General features: G+C 42.1%; 2 protein-coding genes across 3 annotated transcripts in view; both read right to left on the reverse strand.

The window, feature by feature from the left end:
- Window positions 1-2,089: 2,089 nt before the first annotated feature.
- FAM169A (family with sequence similarity 169 member A) overlaps window positions 2,090-19,068 on the reverse strand; it is a 56,185-nt gene continuing 39,206 nt past the window's right edge. For both annotated transcript variants that reach the window (XM_036310924.1, XM_036310925.1), the window contains 4 exons: window positions 18,670-18,820; window positions 15,381-15,537; window positions 5,335-5,538; window positions 2,090-4,197 (listed from right to left, as the gene is read on the reverse strand). In XM_036310924.1, coding sequence (XP_036166817.1) covers window positions 3,649-4,197; window positions 5,335-5,538; window positions 15,381-15,537; window positions 18,670-18,820 — 1,061 coding nt within the window. In that variant the 3' untranslated portion in view covers window positions 2,090-3,648. The remainder of the gene's footprint in view (window positions 4,198-5,334; window positions 5,539-15,380; window positions 15,538-18,669; window positions 18,821-19,068) is intronic.
- LOC118657025 (SH2B adapter protein 1-like) lies at window positions 8,271-11,254 on the reverse strand. Its single transcript, XM_036310923.1, is given in 5 exon segments — window positions 8,271-9,044; window positions 9,047-9,187; window positions 9,190-10,506; window positions 10,509-10,624; window positions 10,626-11,254. Coding segments are annotated over 5 exon segments (2,043 nt in total). The 5' UTR covers window positions 10,721-11,254; the 3' UTR covers window positions 8,271-8,670.

The raw sequence follows: 19,068 nt of genomic DNA on the forward strand, positions 1-19,068 counted from the left end.
AAAAAGAAAAAGACTGCACTGATGCCCTTAAAAGAGAAATATATTTGTAGTCACATAAAAAAGATCATGTTTTAGGGTAATTGTCAAAGCACCTTTGTGATATGAATTATGTTGGTGGCTTTGAGCTTTAGGGTGTCTATATATTAATCTATAGTTGTTTTAAATTGTTTATTTTTAAAAATCTGTTCTGAAGGTACAACCAGTATGAACACATTCTGTATCCAAATACATCATCAATGAAATTAGGGAAAAAAGGGAAAGAATTTCAAAACACAGACCAAGAACAATCACAAAATATATGTTTAATTACTACTTTTAAACTAAAAAAACAACTACCAAGAAAATTTCAGTAAGACCTGCTATTCTAAATATTGTAATATCTTTTCTAAGTTCTATAAACAATAAAAGGTTTAGAACACAGGAAAAGAAAGGCTGGCTAGTCCTTGGGAATGACTATCCAGTATAATACAATTACTTCACAATGACAGAAGCTTAACCTTTCTTACAATTAGTTTTAACATGATTTTGCCACTAATAGAAATGAACGACTTAGGTTTTGGAAGGTGAAAGAAAACACTGACTAAAGGTAAGCCCATGATGCTACAGAACTGAGATGTTTTTTAAAATAAGCAAATTAACTTATACAAAGCCTGATATTGACAGAAACGTAACTCATCGCATCCATGAAATACCGGATAACACCTTGAACAATACTGATGTTAGTGGACATACCAGGCAGAAATATATTTGTAAAATACTGTCACATGGATGAGTAATGTCAATATAAATTCTTTATTTACACTTTAAGATTCTGTTTCAGATTGCTGGTGTGACCAAATTTAGAAGGTAATCCCTAAGGGTAAAGCAGAACATAAGAGCAGATATCAGATGCTACGTAAACTCTCAATCTGATGCAATCACAACCCACCAAGATAATTTTCTAAAGTCACTAAAACCATTTTAGGTAGCATGGTGTTCTGGTGGTCAGCAAAAAGTGAACCATTAATCACTGTAGTTGTCTTTCCTGTGATAATTCTCTGTACTTAATGGAAAACACCATGAATAGAGACACAATTTAAGCAAGTGACTGATAGTCTGTCATGCTATTTGATTTTATAAAAAATCATAATAGACCCTCATCTTTAAAAGCTGTAGAAGAGCTTTATAATAAATTCTTAAATATACTTATTTCTGTGATGTCCAGCAATTGAATAAACTTAAAAGAACTAAAATTTTGTTAATAACTGCTCTATATTACACAAGGAAATACATATTTACACAAACTAAAGTGAACTTCCTTCTCCACGAATAAGACTTCTAAACAAAACAATCCACAAAGAATTACAGAATGTGACTGGATACTCAACAACTGGACTAGCTGTTTGAAATCAAATTTCTGTCCTCTAGTTCTGAAAGTTTTACTAACGATTTGCAAAAACAAGTATCTGATTAAGTTTTATTTAGTTTTCTAGTTGATATATTTTGTTATAAATTCTATACTCACTGAGTATAGAACTCATTTACTGAAAAAAAAAGCATGTTACTGAATGTGAATGTTAGGGTTTTTCATGTGACTCACTTTTCCTCCTTTACTATCTATAAGCGCCAAAATAACATTTTTCTGCCAGACAACATGTAACAAGTTTTCTTGTGTGCTGAACAAAAAGTTTTGAAATTGCCTAAAATGCACATCTTGTTTAAGAATAAACCAAACAAGTTCAACTGTTAGTCCCTGGCAATCACATGAATAACCATTTCTTTTTGTAGACTCAGTAACCATATTCACACATCAAGAGTTGTCAGTGATTTCAACCTTCTTAAATTCCACCTTTTTATAGAAAGTATTTTGAAGAGAAAATAATCCCAAGTAAAATAAGTGTTGGATTTTTATAAATTTAAAATGGAAAGGTTAAGAATAAGAACTCACTAAATCTTAATCTTTAATTCCCTATTTGTGGTTTTAACAAATGTTTTTCATACAACATGTAAGAACGTAAACATTTGATAGGGAATTAGTACTACTCATACTTTTTTCTTTCACTTATTTAGCATTTTTATTTTTTGAGAAAACAGCCAAAGTGCTGTAATTTTCATTTAGCCCTAAATCTGGCTTATCCCAACCAATAATTAAAGAAAATTTGGGGATACAAGTACTCAAAATTTTACAATGAATAGGAAGGTTTGCCATTTTGCCTGCTTAAAGAACTTGGATCTTTCTAAAATACCAACATCCCCCTGAAAAATGTAATGACATAACTTGACTGTGGACTAAAAAACATTTAACATCAATCCTTAGCATTATTTGTCAAATAATGACAAAAAGTTCTAACTCATTTTTTCATAATGAACCAAGCCTGTTTTAAAAACAATCTAAGTGGTCTCAAAGCATTCTTCAACTTAAGTACACATCTGAGTACACATAATACTTCCAAAGAGCGGTATTATTTCGAATTTCTCTTTGGATCCTAAGAATAACCATTTTGTTCATATCTAAATAAATTACTCTACAAAAATTAACAATTGAGGGTTTTGTTGTTTTTAAGTTTTCCTGGGCAAAGGCCTTTGCTATGGCAACACAATGAACAGGCTGGCTTGTAACCTGTCCTCAAAACAAATCAAGAGTAAAAGCAAGACCGAAGGGACAAAGCCTCAATTTGACTTAAGCTCTGGTAACAGTTCCTAGGGCAGCGTTACTGCTGTCATCCAGATCTAAGTGGGGCGTAGTTTCATACCTACCCAAAGTGATGCTGAGGGCATAAGCTGGCAGGCAGGCAGGCAGATTTTTTGACAGGATTCACTCTGTGAGGGAAGTGGATGAACGCTGAGAGGAATATAAATAAGATTCTAGAATAAGGGCAATAGCAGGATTAAGAAGAACTCTTAGGAAGGGGCCTCTTCTAATGTATATGTGTTAACTAGGTGAAGACAAAAGTATAGTTCCCAACTTCAAAAGAAAATTTAAATAATTATATTAGTACCTACATGCCAGAGTTAAATCCCTAGCACTACTGTTAATATTAGATGTTATAAGGAGTGAGTTGGAAAGTTTGTACCTATTCGGAAAAGTCAAATGAAGAAACTGCATCTAAACTACAATGAATTAAGAGGCCAAAATACCGCCCTCATAAACCTTTGACCAAAAATTTATGTATTTGTGCTCTCATTTAGTCGAAATTATTCTAATTTACTGCCATTTTTGTTTAGGCATGCCTACATTTTTTAAAATGGTGATTAGTTTTGATAGTTAAGCTAAAACTTCTAGAACACTCCCCAAGTTTACTATTTAAAACTCAAGTGTAAAAGATTTCTGTAATCCTCACAATGAAAAGCCTACTACTTTGTTTTTTAATTTATATATCCTGAAATATTAATAGTCAGATGGCCCCAACTACTAAAGAAAATACAGTATGATCTGGTTTCCCCAAATCAAAACATGGTTAATAAAAATTAAAAAACTGTATTTACTCAAAGTAACCTGAAAATTAAAAACAATGGTGAATCCTAAGTCCTAAGAAGGAGGGAAAAACAGCATCATAAATAAGCTCAGAGTGAAATTCTGGAATTTTTGTCCTGTGCCCCGTGCTATTTATTACCATATCTTAAAAACAGTTATGTTACAAAGAGGATTTGTGATCTGCGTTTCTTCATTCAGGTCAGCTTGGCTTTCTTCTTAGCGGGTCCTTTGTATCCTTTGGCCTTTCTTCTTAAATTCCGCCTGTCTACAACAGGCACTTCCACTTCTATTTCCTCTGAGCTGCTATCCACAGTTTTTTCTATTGATTGTGTAAACTGATCCAGTTGCTCAGAAGATGCTTCCGACTGCTCTTCTGACTGGTTCTTCTGTCCTGCATTCTGTGAAAACTGCACATCTTCAAGTTCAACTTCTATCAAAGAACTCTGAGGAACAGCTGGAGATGTTTCCTGGGGCTCGGACACCCCCTCTTCAACCTGGTCTTCCAATGAGGAAGTAGTATTGGGTGACAAATTTTCAGAGATCGGTTCCTCAGAAAATTCAGCTACCGCAGAGTTTGGAAAACCACTGTCAGATTGCTCTTCATGTGGGATAGTGGCAGCATTGTCTGAACTCCCAAAATGTGCCTTCTTTCTTGGAACTTGTGGCAGTTTCTCTTCTGTGTGCCCCTTTCCATCAGATGGGCCTTCGTTTAACAACACTTCTGAGTCAGTTACATTTGAGGTCTAAAAATAAAAACCTGGTGAGCAAACTTGTGCAATATAGACCTTATGTAAATTATTCTTAGAAACCATTATGTAATGATACTAAACTGCATTTTAAAGACTTCAGTATTCATTACTTTACTTAACCATGTGTACATATTCTGAGTACAAGTCAATTTCTTCAAAATTGTCTTTGATAATTTGCATACATTAAGTTCTTGCTTTAAAGATATCATAAAAAGAATAATTTTAACTCAAAAAGTACTTAAGATGTTTTAAACTTCATATCAAGATTTTTCAAAACTTTTAGCTCAAAAGTTTTTATTTTCTTGGTGTTACTGGAGCCAGAACCAAGAGTCCCTTGGAACTTGACACTGTGCCACCCCACTAAATTTGACTACGGTTTTGTTAGATGACACGTAAGGGGAATGGAAATTTTATTCATTTATTTATCCTAGACGCTAATAAAGTAATTCTATACAATAGTTTTTTAGCTTTACATTTAAATATTCAAAATAAAAAATTAAATTTCTTTTAAAATAGTCCAAGTTTTTCCCACTAATCTGATGCCTCCTTAATTAAAACAAATTAAAATGATCATGTAAGCAAATAGGTACTCAAATATTTGGCAAAAATTTTTTTAGCCATTTTTCTAAGCTTTTACCTACAAAGTAAAACTCATTTTGTAAACATAAATCTGGTAAGAATGAATAGGTTATAAAGATTTGAATTTATGAAATATTACTGATTGCATCTTTGTAAAATACTGAATCGAGTATAAAATTTAATTTTTCTAAAGAAACTGTACATGTTAAAGGAGGAAAATATACATACTACTCTGCCCTTGCCATGTCACCAACACTAGAATATGTTAACTATAAAATGTTAGGTTAGCCCAACCCAGTTTTCTCAGTGGTTAGAGCATCAGCCCACGGATTGAAAGGTCCAGGGTTCAATTCTGGTTAAGGGCACGGCCTCGGTTGCAGGCTTACTCCCAGGGGCTCATGTGAGAGGCAACCAATCGATTTGTCCCTCTCACATCGATATTTCTCTCTGTCTCACCCCCTTCCTTCTACTCTGTCTAAAAAATCAATGGAAAAAATATCCTTGGGTGAGAATTAACAAAGCAAACAAAATATTAGGTTATTTCCCTCTTACCTTATCCTGTGCAACAGCCTCGGGGGGTTTTGAAGATTCTACCACCAGCGGAACTAGATTTGTAGGGTCTTCACTGGAATTAAAAGGCTGCAATTTAAATTCTTCATCTAAAACTTCACTAGTGGAGTCCTCCTCTTCAATTATAAGAGAGGTCTTAATAGTATCATCCATTACTTCACCATTCATAGGCTCTACTTCAGATTCCTACAGGGGGCAGGGGAGGAATATGTCAGGACATAATTACAGACTCACTTATTTGTCATGTAATGTGGGTCCATTCTCAGTCCTATCTGTCAGGTACCAAGACTCAGGATAAATTCTACCACATTATAGGGCAGGGGTTAAAGAATAGTGTTATCGGGGAAAAGGGGAAATGTATGAGGCAGGGTCAATAAAGAAAAGAATCCACAAGTCCCCCAAACTCCTCCTGTTCTCATGGAGAGAGAGGACAGGAACTGGATACACTATGGACAGTGTGGGTCTGAGATTCAATCATGAAACCCTGCCCCTTCTTGCTCTTCCTTCTCAAGGGCAATCATGGGAGGAACCTTTTCAGTAAAAAGGCACCAGAGAGGGTCTAGATGTGGTGCCACCTCTTTACAGAACACCAGCTGCTCAGCACTTACCATCTTTGGAGCCTGTAGGAAGTGAGTTTACCCTGCCAGGGGGAAGGAACACTAGCAATCCTGTGGGAAGCTGAGTTTGGCTACAGGTTCCTGCAGGGATAAAACGAGCCCCCAATCTCAGTTCCCTGTCTAGTTAACTTAGCATCATTTCTGAACAATCCTCCTCCTTACCTCACATTAAAATATAGAAAAGTGATCTGATAACACAAACCCTGCAATTTCTAAAAATCTTCCAATGTTTATCAATATACAAGACTTCTATTTAATGTCTAATATTTCTAATCCTACTGATATTCTCGTAATTAGAAGGCATCTTATTACCATTTTAATAATAAGAAAACTGACGCACTCAAGTGTTCAGAAATAGATTTGGCTGAATTATATAGAACCCCTGAAATCATATAAAGAACATTTCCAAAAGGACTATTGAAATCAGGGCCTTAGATATACAAAATAACTTGCACAAAGAAAACAATTATAATAAAACTCATAAAAGAACCAATTAAGGCAGAAGACATATCAAAAGGAAGAAAATGAGAAAAATAGAGCAAAAGCTTTAAAAAATAGAATTCTGGTAACTAAAAGTGAGAAGCAACAGAAGAGAACAACTCAGTCCAGCCAGTTTTAGTTTTGGGAACTGAATGAAAGATAAGACATTTTTTACAAGGCTCAATACAGAAGTGATAAGAAAGAATAGCGATTGTGCTAAATTTGAGATGATAAAAGACATCTGTCTAAAGAGAAATATTCAGAAGGCAAGTAACATTATGAGACTACACTCTGGATCAATATTGAAAGTCTACAGTTATTGGTCATCCCCTCATTGAACCATTAGATTGGATGCATTTTCAAAAGAGAGAGGATGAACCAAAGAGCAGAAAGTCAAGAACTGAGTCTTTTAGATGAAAAAGCAGGACAGTCAAAAAATAAATAAAACAAAACAAAACTTAAGAGATAGGAAAACCAAGAAGTTAAAATATAGTAGTGTTAAAAAGCAAGGGAGCTAGAGAATCTTGAAGAGAGAGTAGTCAATCTAGGTCAGAAAATCCACTGGAATTCAATGGAAGTGGCACTGGTGACCTATAACAGTATGTGCTCAATGTATTGTTGGACAAATGAAACTGGTTAAATGAAGTATGTACAGTTAATATTAAGTTTTTAAAAGAGAAAAAAGCACAAATATATATATATGCCCATAAGCATCTAGGTCATGATGGCGAACCTATGACACACGTGTCAGAGGTGACACGCGAACTCATTTTTTTGGTTGATTTTTCTTTGTTAAATGGCATTTAAATATATAAAAAAATCAAAAATATAAATCTTTGTTTTACTACGGTTGCAAAGATCAAAAAATTTCTGTATGTGACACGGCACCAGAGTTAAGTTAGGGTTTTTCAAAATGTTGACACGCCGAGCTCAAAAGGTTCGCCATCACTGATAGGTGCACATAAACCTTTTTTATGTTTCAAATATAATTTACATTCAATATTATTCTATATTAGTTTCAGATGTACAGCAAAGTAGTTTTAAAAATCATGTACTTTACAGAGTGGTCCTCTGCTGTTTCAAGTACCCACCTGGCCCCACACATATTTATCACAATATTATTGACTATGTACCCTATGCTATAATCTACATCTCTGTGACTATCTTGTAACTGCCAATTTGTAGGGGTTTTTTGTTTGTTTTTTTGAGATAAACCCTTTTATTTATTTATTCTTCTCCATTTTGTTTAAAACAACCACCACCACCACCTTAATATTTACTGATAGCCCTTCCCCCTCACCCCTCCTTGGGCTGGGGATAATGGGGAAATGGCCGCCAGGGGCGGGGCTGACCATAGAGCCCCTTGGAGAGGTAATGGAACCCAAGTCCCCTCCCCAGGGGACGGGGCGCCTGTAGTGTATGAACTGGGGAGTTAACGGGACTCTTGAATCTCTTCTTTTTTTTTTTTTTTTAAATATATTTTATTGATATTTTTACAGAGAGGAAGGGAGAGAGATAGAGAGTTAGAAACATCGATGAGAGAGAAACATCGATCAGCTGCCTCCTGCACATCTCCCACTGGGGATATGCCCGCAACCCAGGTACATGCCCTTGATCGGAATCGAACCTGGGACCTTTCAGTCTGCAGGCCGACACTCTATCCACTGAGCCAAACCGGTTTCGGCTTGAATCTCTTCTTGTACCAACATATATGCCCTTGGCCATTAAGGGTAAGGAAGCATATGGGGAGGGGATTCCTACTGCTCCTCTATGTCCCTGCTCAGCCACCATCTCAGGAACTGAGGGCTAAGGAGCAAGAAAGTGGAGAAAGGGTGGGGGCAGGGTGTCACACAAAGGAGTACTGGTTATCAATGGCTCTGGGGTGGCCCCCTTCTTTTCCATCGCCTCCTAGTGGTCACTGCTGGAGCTGCACCATCGGTGTTGCTTTAGGGACCCCACTAGATCCAGGGCCTCCCTGGACCTCCATGCCTGGTGTCATGGCCTCTTCCAATTCAACCATGGGGACCAACTCAACCACGGGGACCAGCTCTTCCTGGATCCCTCCCCTGCCCACTTTCTCTTTCTCTTGCCTCTCTTTGGCTGCTGTGGCTGTTGCTGCTGCTACTTCTGACATCCCCGACGCCTCTTCTGCCCCAGGATGTGGGGGATCTGTCCATGAAGGGGGTTCAGGGGGTGGGGGTGGGTCGTGGGAGGTGTTCGGTTACACAGTCACTCGCTCCAAAGGGCATGAGGGTGCAGGAGGCATCAGGGTAGCGTCAATCTCCCTCGCACACCCCTGCATGGTTCCCGGCCTGCTCTCGGCCTCCTCACTTCTTGGGTGCACGGGCACCTCCTCCCCTGCAGACCTGCTCTGCTCACCCTGCTGCTGCTGGGAGGACACAACATAGCTGCCAAGGACAACATCACTGGGGCCTCCAGACTCCAGAGGGATGGGGTGCACCCGGAAATGCTTGAGCATATCAAAAATGGACTGGAACCACAGGTGCTGGACCCGGCACTGGCCCTCCTCATTCAGCGACAGACGCAGGTGCTTGGCCTTGCCCTGGGAGTTGAAAGTGAGGACATATTCGCCCGCCTCGTCTCACTCTGACGTACCAGGAAAACACCATGGGAGTCGGTGCCTCCGGCCAGTACTAACTGGGCAGCCTTGAGTCGAGAGAGCATCCCGTGGTACCAAAGATATCCTGAGAGGGGCTGCTCCCCCTCACCTCCCTCTATTCCCCCTGGAACAGGAATGACCCTGTGGCTGTTTCTGGAATGTCCAGTGGTGGGTAGTGGGTTGAGAGGGGATGAACTGTCCCAGCTGGGGGTTCCTCTTCAATGGGGATGCGGGGTGGCAACTCTGGGGGAAGCAGTTCCATTGAGTCAAAATGGGAGGCAGCAATGGAGGCGGAACTAGGGGAGATGGATGCTGAAGGGCGGTCTGAGAGGCCCCCATATGCCCCCTGGGACAGGCGGTGGTCGTTGCTCTCGCTGGGTCCCAGCAGTAGATCCTGGCTGGGCAGACTCTCTGAGTGATTCAGGCAGGGCAGTTCCAGGCTGTCTGTGTTCTCTCTTGTAAGAAATGAGGCCCCAGGGGCCAATGGGAGGGTCATGGTGTGGGGACTGGTAGCAGGGCAGGGCCCCGGACTCAGGCATTCTTGGATGTCAGACACCCAGGCCTTCACATGTAGAGCATCAGCTGTCTCCAGGATATACTCTGAGGAGCCTTCCACCTTAACCACAAATGTGTTCTCCGGATCAGGCATCTCCAGCACTGTGGTCGCCCGCACATCCGTGATGGTAGAGCAGGGAATGCTGAGCCAAGGCCGAGATGCCTTGGGTGGTACAAAGAATTCCAGGTGACTTCCTCCTCCTCCTCCTTCTCCTTCACTTTGAAGCAGTAAGCGACACTTCTGCCACCGAGGTTGCCCTCCTCCCCCTGAGGTAGGCCCAGCTGCCCCTCCTCCCCGGCCCACTCCAGCTGGGTCAGGGGCTGCCTCTTCAGCTCCCATGAAACTCAGCAGCTCTTCCCTCTGCACCATCCCTGCTCCATCCTTCAAGGTCCCTCCTCCCCGACTGAGTCTCAGCCTCTCAAAACGGTGAGTCCATCTGTCCCCCGGGGATGTTCCACCACTAACCAGCCCCCTGCCAACAGTCCCAGCCCCACCAGAGGAGTTGGAGGTGCTGTTTCCACCTAACACTGGGGGGCCTGATGAGGTCTCCAGGGGCCCGGCTGGGGAGGGAGGGTCCACGGTCCCCCGCCACTGCAGGACGCCACGGACTGAACCTCGGGCGGAGCGACCCACTGAACGGAGGGAGAAGCGTTTCTTTAGCTTCGGCTTCCAGGAGGAGGTTGTAGAAGAGGAAGAGACCGAGGAAGGGAGGAGGCCGGCCAGGTCCTCAGATGATGGAGAAGGGCTCGGCACAGCCAGAGGCCCGCCCGCCCTGCAGCTCTCAAGGGACAGGTCATGTGGCGGGATCTCCACACCAGGACTCAGAGGGGCCTGGACGGGTGGTGAGAGGGAGCCAGAGGCCCGGGCCACCTCAGCTTCAAATGCTGCAGGAAGAGCTCAGCGAAACGGCGGGAGAAGGCAGCCTCGGCCCCGGGCCCTGCATACTGGGGGTGGGAGGCCAGGTACAGGCGAAAACGGTGGGCAAAATCCAGGGCAACGGGACTCACAGAACTCCCGCCAACTAGGGGGAGGGGGTGGTGGCAAGGGAGGAGGAGAGGGGAAGGCCCCGTCCTCCAGGGAAGGGGCACCATTCATGACAGTCCCCAGGAGGTGCAGAGGGGGAGCCTGTGGGGAGGGGCAGCAAAGAGGGAAGCAGCCAGAAGACACGGGGTGAGCGGCAGCAGCTTTCCCCGTGGGAGTCTTAATAACCTCTGTAACAGATGCGGAAACTGAAGCTCAGAAAGGTTTCAGGGACTCGCTGGACCAACCTCAGCCACAGCCTCTCACTGCCTCAGCTCTAGGAGGAGCTAGGCCTACAGAGCTCAGAGACCCTGCCTCATGTATCCAACTCTTAGGGAGGTTGCTCCTTGAGGAGGGTGGATGGATGATGGATTGAAACAGCAACTGTCTTGGAAGCTGACCCCAGGGCCCAGCACCCAAGCCCTGTGTGAAGAAGGCCTGCAATGGTCACAGGCCACTTCTTTGCTGCCCCTTCAGTCTGGAGCTCAGAGGCAGCAGCACCAGGTGAGGAAAGGCTAGGAGGTCGGGTCAGGGCAAGTCTTTGCTGGCCACGAACTAAATAAAACCTAACAGGGAGCGGGGGGTCCTCGAACTTTTCACCTCCCTCTTCTCTCACTGGGGAGTGTGTCCTAAAGGCTGGCTAGCCTGCTGGTTAAGGCCATGGCTTATGGAGTCAGACTTGGGATGAAATCCAATCTCTGACACCTATTAGCTGTGTAATCTTGAACAAATTATATGCCCTCTCTGAGCTTCAGTTTTTGTATCTATTGGGAGAATTAAGTGGAACACATCAGTGCTTGACACAAAGTAAGCACAAAATAAAGGACCACCATTATTGCTATCTTTGTGGGTTCCAATCTTCTAAAAGAGAAATTAGAGAAGGAAGAGATTTCCCGAGGTCTTACAACTGGCAAACAGCAGAGCTGGACATAGAATTTAGCGCTCCTCCCCCCTATTACACTGGATAAATGACTGGCACCAGGACTGGGGTGAAGATAGCTCAGGAAGGTCTCCCCAAAACCTCAGACTCCTATTGCGACCCACAGTCAGCCCCCCTCCCCTTCCTCCTTGGCCTAGGCCCTGCACACTCAGGTGGCTCCAAGCACAGGAACCATCCCAAACCAACGCGAAGAAGCCAGGAGATGCCGGAGTCATGGAGCACAGGGGACCCGAGCCAAGAGGCACGGACACAGAAGAGAAACCGATCTCCAGACAGAGGCCACCTCCACGCACAGGCCCACCCCACCCTCCGCGCCACAGGCGGACCCAGCACCCTCGGGCCCGCTGACCCTGCGGCTCCTGAGCTGGTGACTCAGTTTCTCTTCTGTCAAACAGGACTCAGACCATCTGCCTGGTGCACCTGCCTCTTGGCTCAGTTCTGATAGTCCCCGAAGGGCGGGCAGCGGAAGGTGCAGGCTCTGCGCCAGGCTCGGACCTCCGGACCCGCCGCAGCCCACCGACCCGACCCGACCCTACCCCCCGGGCACCCTCCACCCACCCATTCCTCGGGGCCGCAGTCTCCGGGAGTCACCCCGCCTCCTGCACTCTCCGCACCGAGCGCCCCCCCTGCCACAGGGGCCCCCACGCCCGCTTCCACGCAGGGCTTCTCGGAGGACCCAGCCAGCCAATTTGTACAGTTTGACCCCATCACCTTTTTCACCCAGCCCCCTCACCACCCTCTCCTCTGACAACTGTCAGTCTGTTCTGTTTTATTTTTGTTTATTTTGTTCGTTAGGTTCTGCATATAAATGCAATTATACGGTATTTATCTTTCTCTGCCTGACTTATTTCACTTAGCACAATACCATCTAGGTCCATCCATGCTGTCACAAAAAGTACAATTTTGTTCTTTTTTACGGCTGAATAGTATTCTATTGTGTATATATATGTCCACAGCTTTTTTTATCCACTCATGTATTGATGGGCACTGGGGTGGCTAGACCACCTTCTTAACCACAGCCTATATAATAAAGAAGGAATATGCAAATTGACCGTCACTCCACCACAATGATTGCGGCACCCACAATGGAGGGGGCGGGGGAGAGAGGGGTCCCGTAACACAAGATGGCTGTGCCCACAGCAGAGGCTGAGTTCCCGTAATAAGCCTTAACGAGCAGTCAGCAGGGACCTGAGGCTCCGCCGCCCCCCCTGCCCCCGTGGGGCTTGACAGGGGACCTCAGGCCACACTCCCCACCCAGCAGGGCTTGACAGGGGACCTCAGACCGTGCCCCCTAACCTGGGACAGGGGACCTAAGGCGACGCCCCCCGCCAGCGGAGCTTGATGGAGGACCTCAAGGTACACCCCCCACCCCGGCACCAGGCCAGGGGACCCCAGGCTACACCCCCCACCCCAGCGCCAGGCCGGGGGACCTCAGGCCGCACCCTCCGCCCAGCGGGGCTTGACAGGGGATCGCAGGCCATGTCCCCCACCTGGTGGGGCTTGACAGAGGACCTCAAGGTGTGCCCCCCTCCCCGACCTGGGCTGGGGGACCTCAGGCAGCACCCCCCACCCCAGTGCTGGGCCAGGGGACCTCAGGCAGCACCCCCCACCCAGCAGGGCTTGACAAGGGTGGGACCGGCTGGGTCTGGATCTAGCCCAATGGGGGAGGGTGCCCGGCCGGGTCTTGGTCTCGCATGATTTTGAGGCGCATGTGGGTGGGCGGGGACTTGACTCTGGGTCCCATGGTGCGCCCCAGACTCTGAAAAGATTTTCATATACATTTTACTAATTTTCTTTCATCTCTGACTCTTCTATTATAGAGAAAGGGCAAATAGCATTATTGAAATACTTCCTCTAATTAATCCCCTTTTATTGTGCACGAATTTCCTGAACCAGGCCACTAGTATAAGAATACTCGAGCCCTAACCGGTTTGGCTCAGTGGATAGAGCATCGGCCTGTGGACTGAAGGGTCCAGGTTCGATTCCGGTCAAGGGCATATACCTTGGTTGCGGGCACTTCCCCACTGGGGGGTGTGCAGGAGGCAGCTGATAAATGTTTCTCTCTTATCGATGTTTCTAACTCTCTATCCTTCTCCCTTCCTTTCTGTAAAAAGTCAATAAAATATATTTTTTTAAAAATGTGACCGTTGCCTAAGTGAAAAAGAGTTAAAAAAAAAAAAAGAAGAAGAAACTCGAAATGGATTAAAAACTGAAATGTAAGACCCAAAACCATAAAACTGCTATAAGAAAACATAGACAGTAAAATATCGCACATTTCTCTTAGCAATATGTTTTCTGAAATATCTTTTTGGGTAAGGGAAACAAGAGAAAAAAATAAATGGGACTACATCGAATTAAAAAGGTTTTGCACAGTAAGGGAAACCATCAAGAAAACAAAAAGACAACCTACTAAATGGGAGAAGATATTTGACAATGATATATCTGATAAGTGGTTAATATCTAAAACTTATAAAGAACACAGATAACTCAACACCAGAAAAGCAAATAACCCAATTAAAAAGTGAGCAAAAGACCTGACTAGACACTTCTCCAAAGAGGACATACAGGCCAATAGATACATGAAAAAATGCTTAACATCACTAATCATCAGAGAAACACAAATCAAAACCACAATGAAACACCATCCCACACCTATCAAAAAAGTTATCAATAAATCAATAAACAACAAGTGTTAGAGAGGACGTGGAGAAAAAAGAACCTTCTGCACTGTTGGTGGGAATGCAAATTGGTGCAACCACTATGCAAAACAGTGGAGGTTCTTCAAAAAATTAAAAATGGGCCCTAGGCAGTTTGGCTCCATGGATAGAATGTTGGCCCACAGTCTGAAGGGTCATGGGTTCGATTCTGGTCAAGGCACGTACCTCAGTTGCAGGCTCGATCCCCAGCCCTGGTCAGGGCACTTGTGAGAGGCAACCAATCGACGTGTCTCTGTAACTTCAATGTTTCTCTTTCTCTGTCTCTCCCCCTTCCTTCCACTCTCTAAAAATCAATGGAAAAATATCCTCAGGTGAGGATTAATAAAACAAAAAATTAAAAATGGAATTGCCTTATGACCCAGCAATCCCACTTCTTGGAATGTATCTGAAGAAACCTGAAACATTGATTTGAAAGAATACATGCACCCCTATGCTCATTGCAGCATTATTTACAAGAGCCAATATATGGAAGCAACCCATTAGTCTCTTTTTAAAATATGTACTTTGTTTTCCAAATTTTCTACAAGAAAAAAAGTTATTTAAAAACAGAGTTTCAAGAAATAGAGGGAAGCTAAATTGGTGTAAATTAAGAAAATAAAATGGGTAATGTTGTTTCACTTGTTTAGCTGCTGGCTGGATTAAGCAAGCAGGTAAAAGATTTTTAAAGAAACTTCAGCACATATGAAAGAAGAAATAAGGAATCTGTAGAGAGAAGATTAAAGCTATTTAAGAAAAAGAAGAACAAGAAATTAATAGAGAAGAAAAAAGAAGGTACGGATAAATATTTGAGGAGCTGAAGAAAACAAGTGAGATAAAGAGTTTACTTAGTCACAGAGAATTTTCCTGTATGTTTTCTGGTGTTTAAAAAAATGAATTAGTTATTTTAGCAGGAATTTGCAGTCAAATATGTTTCTTTTTCTGGGAAACTCATTCATATCCTCCTAACCAAATTAGGATTGCAATTGAAGACCTGTTGGACCTTAAAGTATTCCAACTAGTTCCATAAGGTAGATTAAGAAAGTTAAAGTTTCGCTTACTTCCATTCATTTTATTTATGGAATAAATAGTGATCTCCTACCTTTTCACCATCTTGCTTCTCCAGATGTGACTGGATTTTAGGTGTTGAATGAGCATCTTTATCACTACTTCCGTCCTCAAATTCAACCACACTCTGTGAATGTTCTTCTTCTAGTAATTCTTCTGAGCTCTCTGATGTGTGTGAAGTAGACTCCAATCTAAAAGCAAAACAAAATTCTTACATGTTTTCTTAAGGATGAATATAAATTTCAGGAATCTGTTAATAAAGTAACACTTCAGAGAATCAACTAAGTGTTGTTCAGTCAACAATTTCAAATTTTACAGGTCCAAGACCAATCTCTTCATCCTATAAATTTGTTCTTTCCTACCTTGTTCTCCAGTTCAATTAATAACATCACTATATTTTCAGACATGTAAACAAGACCTTTCCTTTATCCATATCTGATAATATCTTATTCTATTAAAGTAAACCCACATCCTAGTATACCTGGGACCATACAGTTTAAAGCTTTTATCCCAGCATTGGCATATTATAAAGCCCCTTTTCTTTCTCAAAAAAAAATCAATTTGGACCATAAATGATACGGTTTAGTTCTACCTCCGAAATGCCTTTCAAACATATCCCTAACTTACTATTACCATTTTCAGGCCCCAATTCTCTCTGGAGAATTCTCACAGTAACTTCTCCCCAATTCATCTTTTCTAGATAGACAGATGATAGATGATAGATAGATGATAGATAGATAGATAGACAGACAGACAGACAAAGAGTTGGGGAAAATAGTGATGTGAAAGAAACATCTATCAGTTCCTCTCATTCACACCTCGACCAGGATTGAACTCACAACCTGGGCATGTGCCCTGACTGGGAATCGAGCCGGCAACTTTTCAGAGCTCAGGACAACACTCAACCAACGTAGCCACACCAACTAGGGCACCCAATTCATCTTAACACTTACTCTTTAGTTAAGTTTTTCAGAGCTGTGTTTCTCATATACATATCTGTACCTGTGACAGCCCCACTCAGAAAACTCTGATAGTTCTCTATGGCTTAGAGAATAAGGGATATCTCCCTTTAAAGCCTAACAAGACCAGACCCTTATGTTCTTACCTCCTACTAGATACTACTGAAAGAGTGAGAAACTGTAACCCACCCCACCGTTCTTTTTGACACTGTTCCTGTAAATGCTGATTCTGACTAATATGTAGCTTGCAGATGAAGAGCATGTTTGTATAAGAATCCTAGAAACTAACTGCAGACGAAGCAGACTCTGCCCTTCAGTCTTCCCAGTTCTGGGAAACTTGCTAATCTTTAACCAGAGAACCAGGATGATGCAGAACCAGAACGATGAACCAGGATGATGCACACCAGACCATCACTTCACCAGTTTCGAGATTCATATCGGAATGGACTGTGCTGGCCTGCATGTACAGAACTACTCAACTCCCTCACCGTGGTTTCTTTGTTCTACTTTCCCTGTTCCTCCTTATAAAAACCTCGGTCTGCATTGAGGTGTTGAGATGGGCTTTTGACAAAGAATCCCCTATCTTCTCAGATGACCAGCACTTGAATAAACCCTTTTCCTTTTCACCAGCATCTGTCTCACGAGTTTGGCTTCTGTGGCAGCAGGCAGTTGAAACTTGGTTTCAGTTACACTACCATTTACCTTATATATCCGTATCAACATTCCTCTTCGTTTTGTGCCTTTGTTCATGTTATTCCTGTAGTCTAGTTCTGCACATGCAATATGGTAGCCGTTAAGACATGTGTTCCTATTTGTTATTAAACGTAAATGAGATAACAAATTCAGTTCCTCAGCTGCACCAACCACACTTCAAGTGCTCGAATGGCACATGGGTAGTGGCTGCCACACTGGGCAGGCAGACACAGGACATTTCCTTCATTACAGGAAACTCTCTGGACATCCATGGCATAGAGCCAGGCTCAGCAAACTTTCCTTTATGTTTTGTGGGACATATGGTCCCTGAATAACTACTCAACTCTGCCACTTAACTCAAAAGCAATCATAATAAACCTGTAAACTAATGAGCATGGATGTTTTACAATAAAATTTTATTTATATTGGGTAGTGGGCCTGAATTGACCTATGGACCACAGTTTGTGAACCCTTGGACTAGAAATCTTCTCCCAACTCTGCTTATTTAGTTACCACTTATCTCTGAAGCCCTGGCCCAAATACCAAACGTCTCCATCCCCTCCATTAGAGGCACGCTCCCCTCTGCATCACAGCGTTTGCACTTCTATTATTACACCATCACAATCTACCCTGCAGTGCCCTTAACCTGAGCCACAGACAGATACATGCATTAGAAACCACTAGGCATTCTTCAAGGGCAAAGATAAAATTACGTTCTTCGTAGTATCTGAGTAAGCATTCAAGCATATAGCCTCACTGTTACTGTTCTGTTTATGAAAAGCAAACCGAATTCCACATCATTCTGAGATGTTCAATTTAAAATACATTGTTGCATTTCCTTCTAAAAAGGATATTACATCAAAATGTGGCTCCATGAGAAAACCATAATTATCTAAACTCTTATTATTCTTTTCACAAATTACTAGATTTAAATATCTATTTATATTGTCTTTAACATGAATTTTTTACAAAAATAAAATATTTACATGCTGATGCAATTACACAAATGAAAAATTATTTACATAAGGAAATTAATATAGACACAAAATTCTCTACCTGAGTAAAATAATTTCACAGCTAAAATGGCAAAACTATGAATGGCTGATTCAGGAACAGTTGGTAGGACTAGTAGGGCAGAAGAAGTGTACTTTAAATATAAAATTAAAAATCTTGTTTTCTTAAGCTTCAAAGGAAGATAGAGGAAAAGCTCTGACCCATGTGTTCTGTTGATTAGAGGAGTTGACTGCACCATTTATAGTTACCACTAACTTATGTTATATCCAATACCCCAGTGAAATGAATCCGTTATAATGTAAAACTGAGGGTTTCCAAAATTAACCACACCCAAGCATTACTAAAAATTACAGCTACTGTCAAATTCAAAGCTGGAGATAATGACACATTTGGGATAATCAATAGAATATTCTCCTGGATTTTCATGCCTATGAGATTAAATTATGAGTTTATTCCACTCTCTTATTAGCAAATTCTCCCTATAACATTGTCAAAGTGACACCACTGGTAAGTGTAACCAATTATCTTGTAGAAAAATTCAAATACAAACTCCTATACCAAGGTCATTTGCTACATGAACAATATAATAATACTAAATATTAATAATACACAAATAAAATAAACAAAATAATGAGGGTAAAATAAACAATACTTTACTTAATTACTGAAGCTGTAGGTGAAGTCTCAGCTATCTTTTCATCTTCCCCTTGAGAACCACTAAATTCAGAATCCTGAAACCGCTTTCCAATCTTTGGCCGCTTCAGATGACTACTTCGAGTCCGAGTGGAAACTGGTGTTTTATCATGACCTAAGAAAAAACAGCAGCCATGCAAGAACTATGCTAGTTTACATATATCCCCACCATTACACACTACCTTTCTCTCATATCAGACTTTGTTAATATTCGTTTCTCACATTTCCATGGTGTCTTGAGTTTTTGCATTTTCATTTATATTCTCTCCCAATAATCTCTGCCAACCTTATGACATAGTGTAATTTTAATATATTCTCCCTACATGATACATAGAAAATTACTTGGCTTAATATTAAAATAAA

The sequence above is a fragment of the Myotis myotis genome, unplaced genomic scaffold, assembly GCF_014108235.1.
Source record: "Myotis myotis isolate mMyoMyo1 unplaced genomic scaffold, mMyoMyo1.p scaffold_m19_p_5, whole genome shotgun sequence".
Lineage (NCBI taxonomy): Eukaryota > Metazoa > Chordata > Mammalia > Chiroptera > Vespertilionidae > Myotis > Myotis myotis.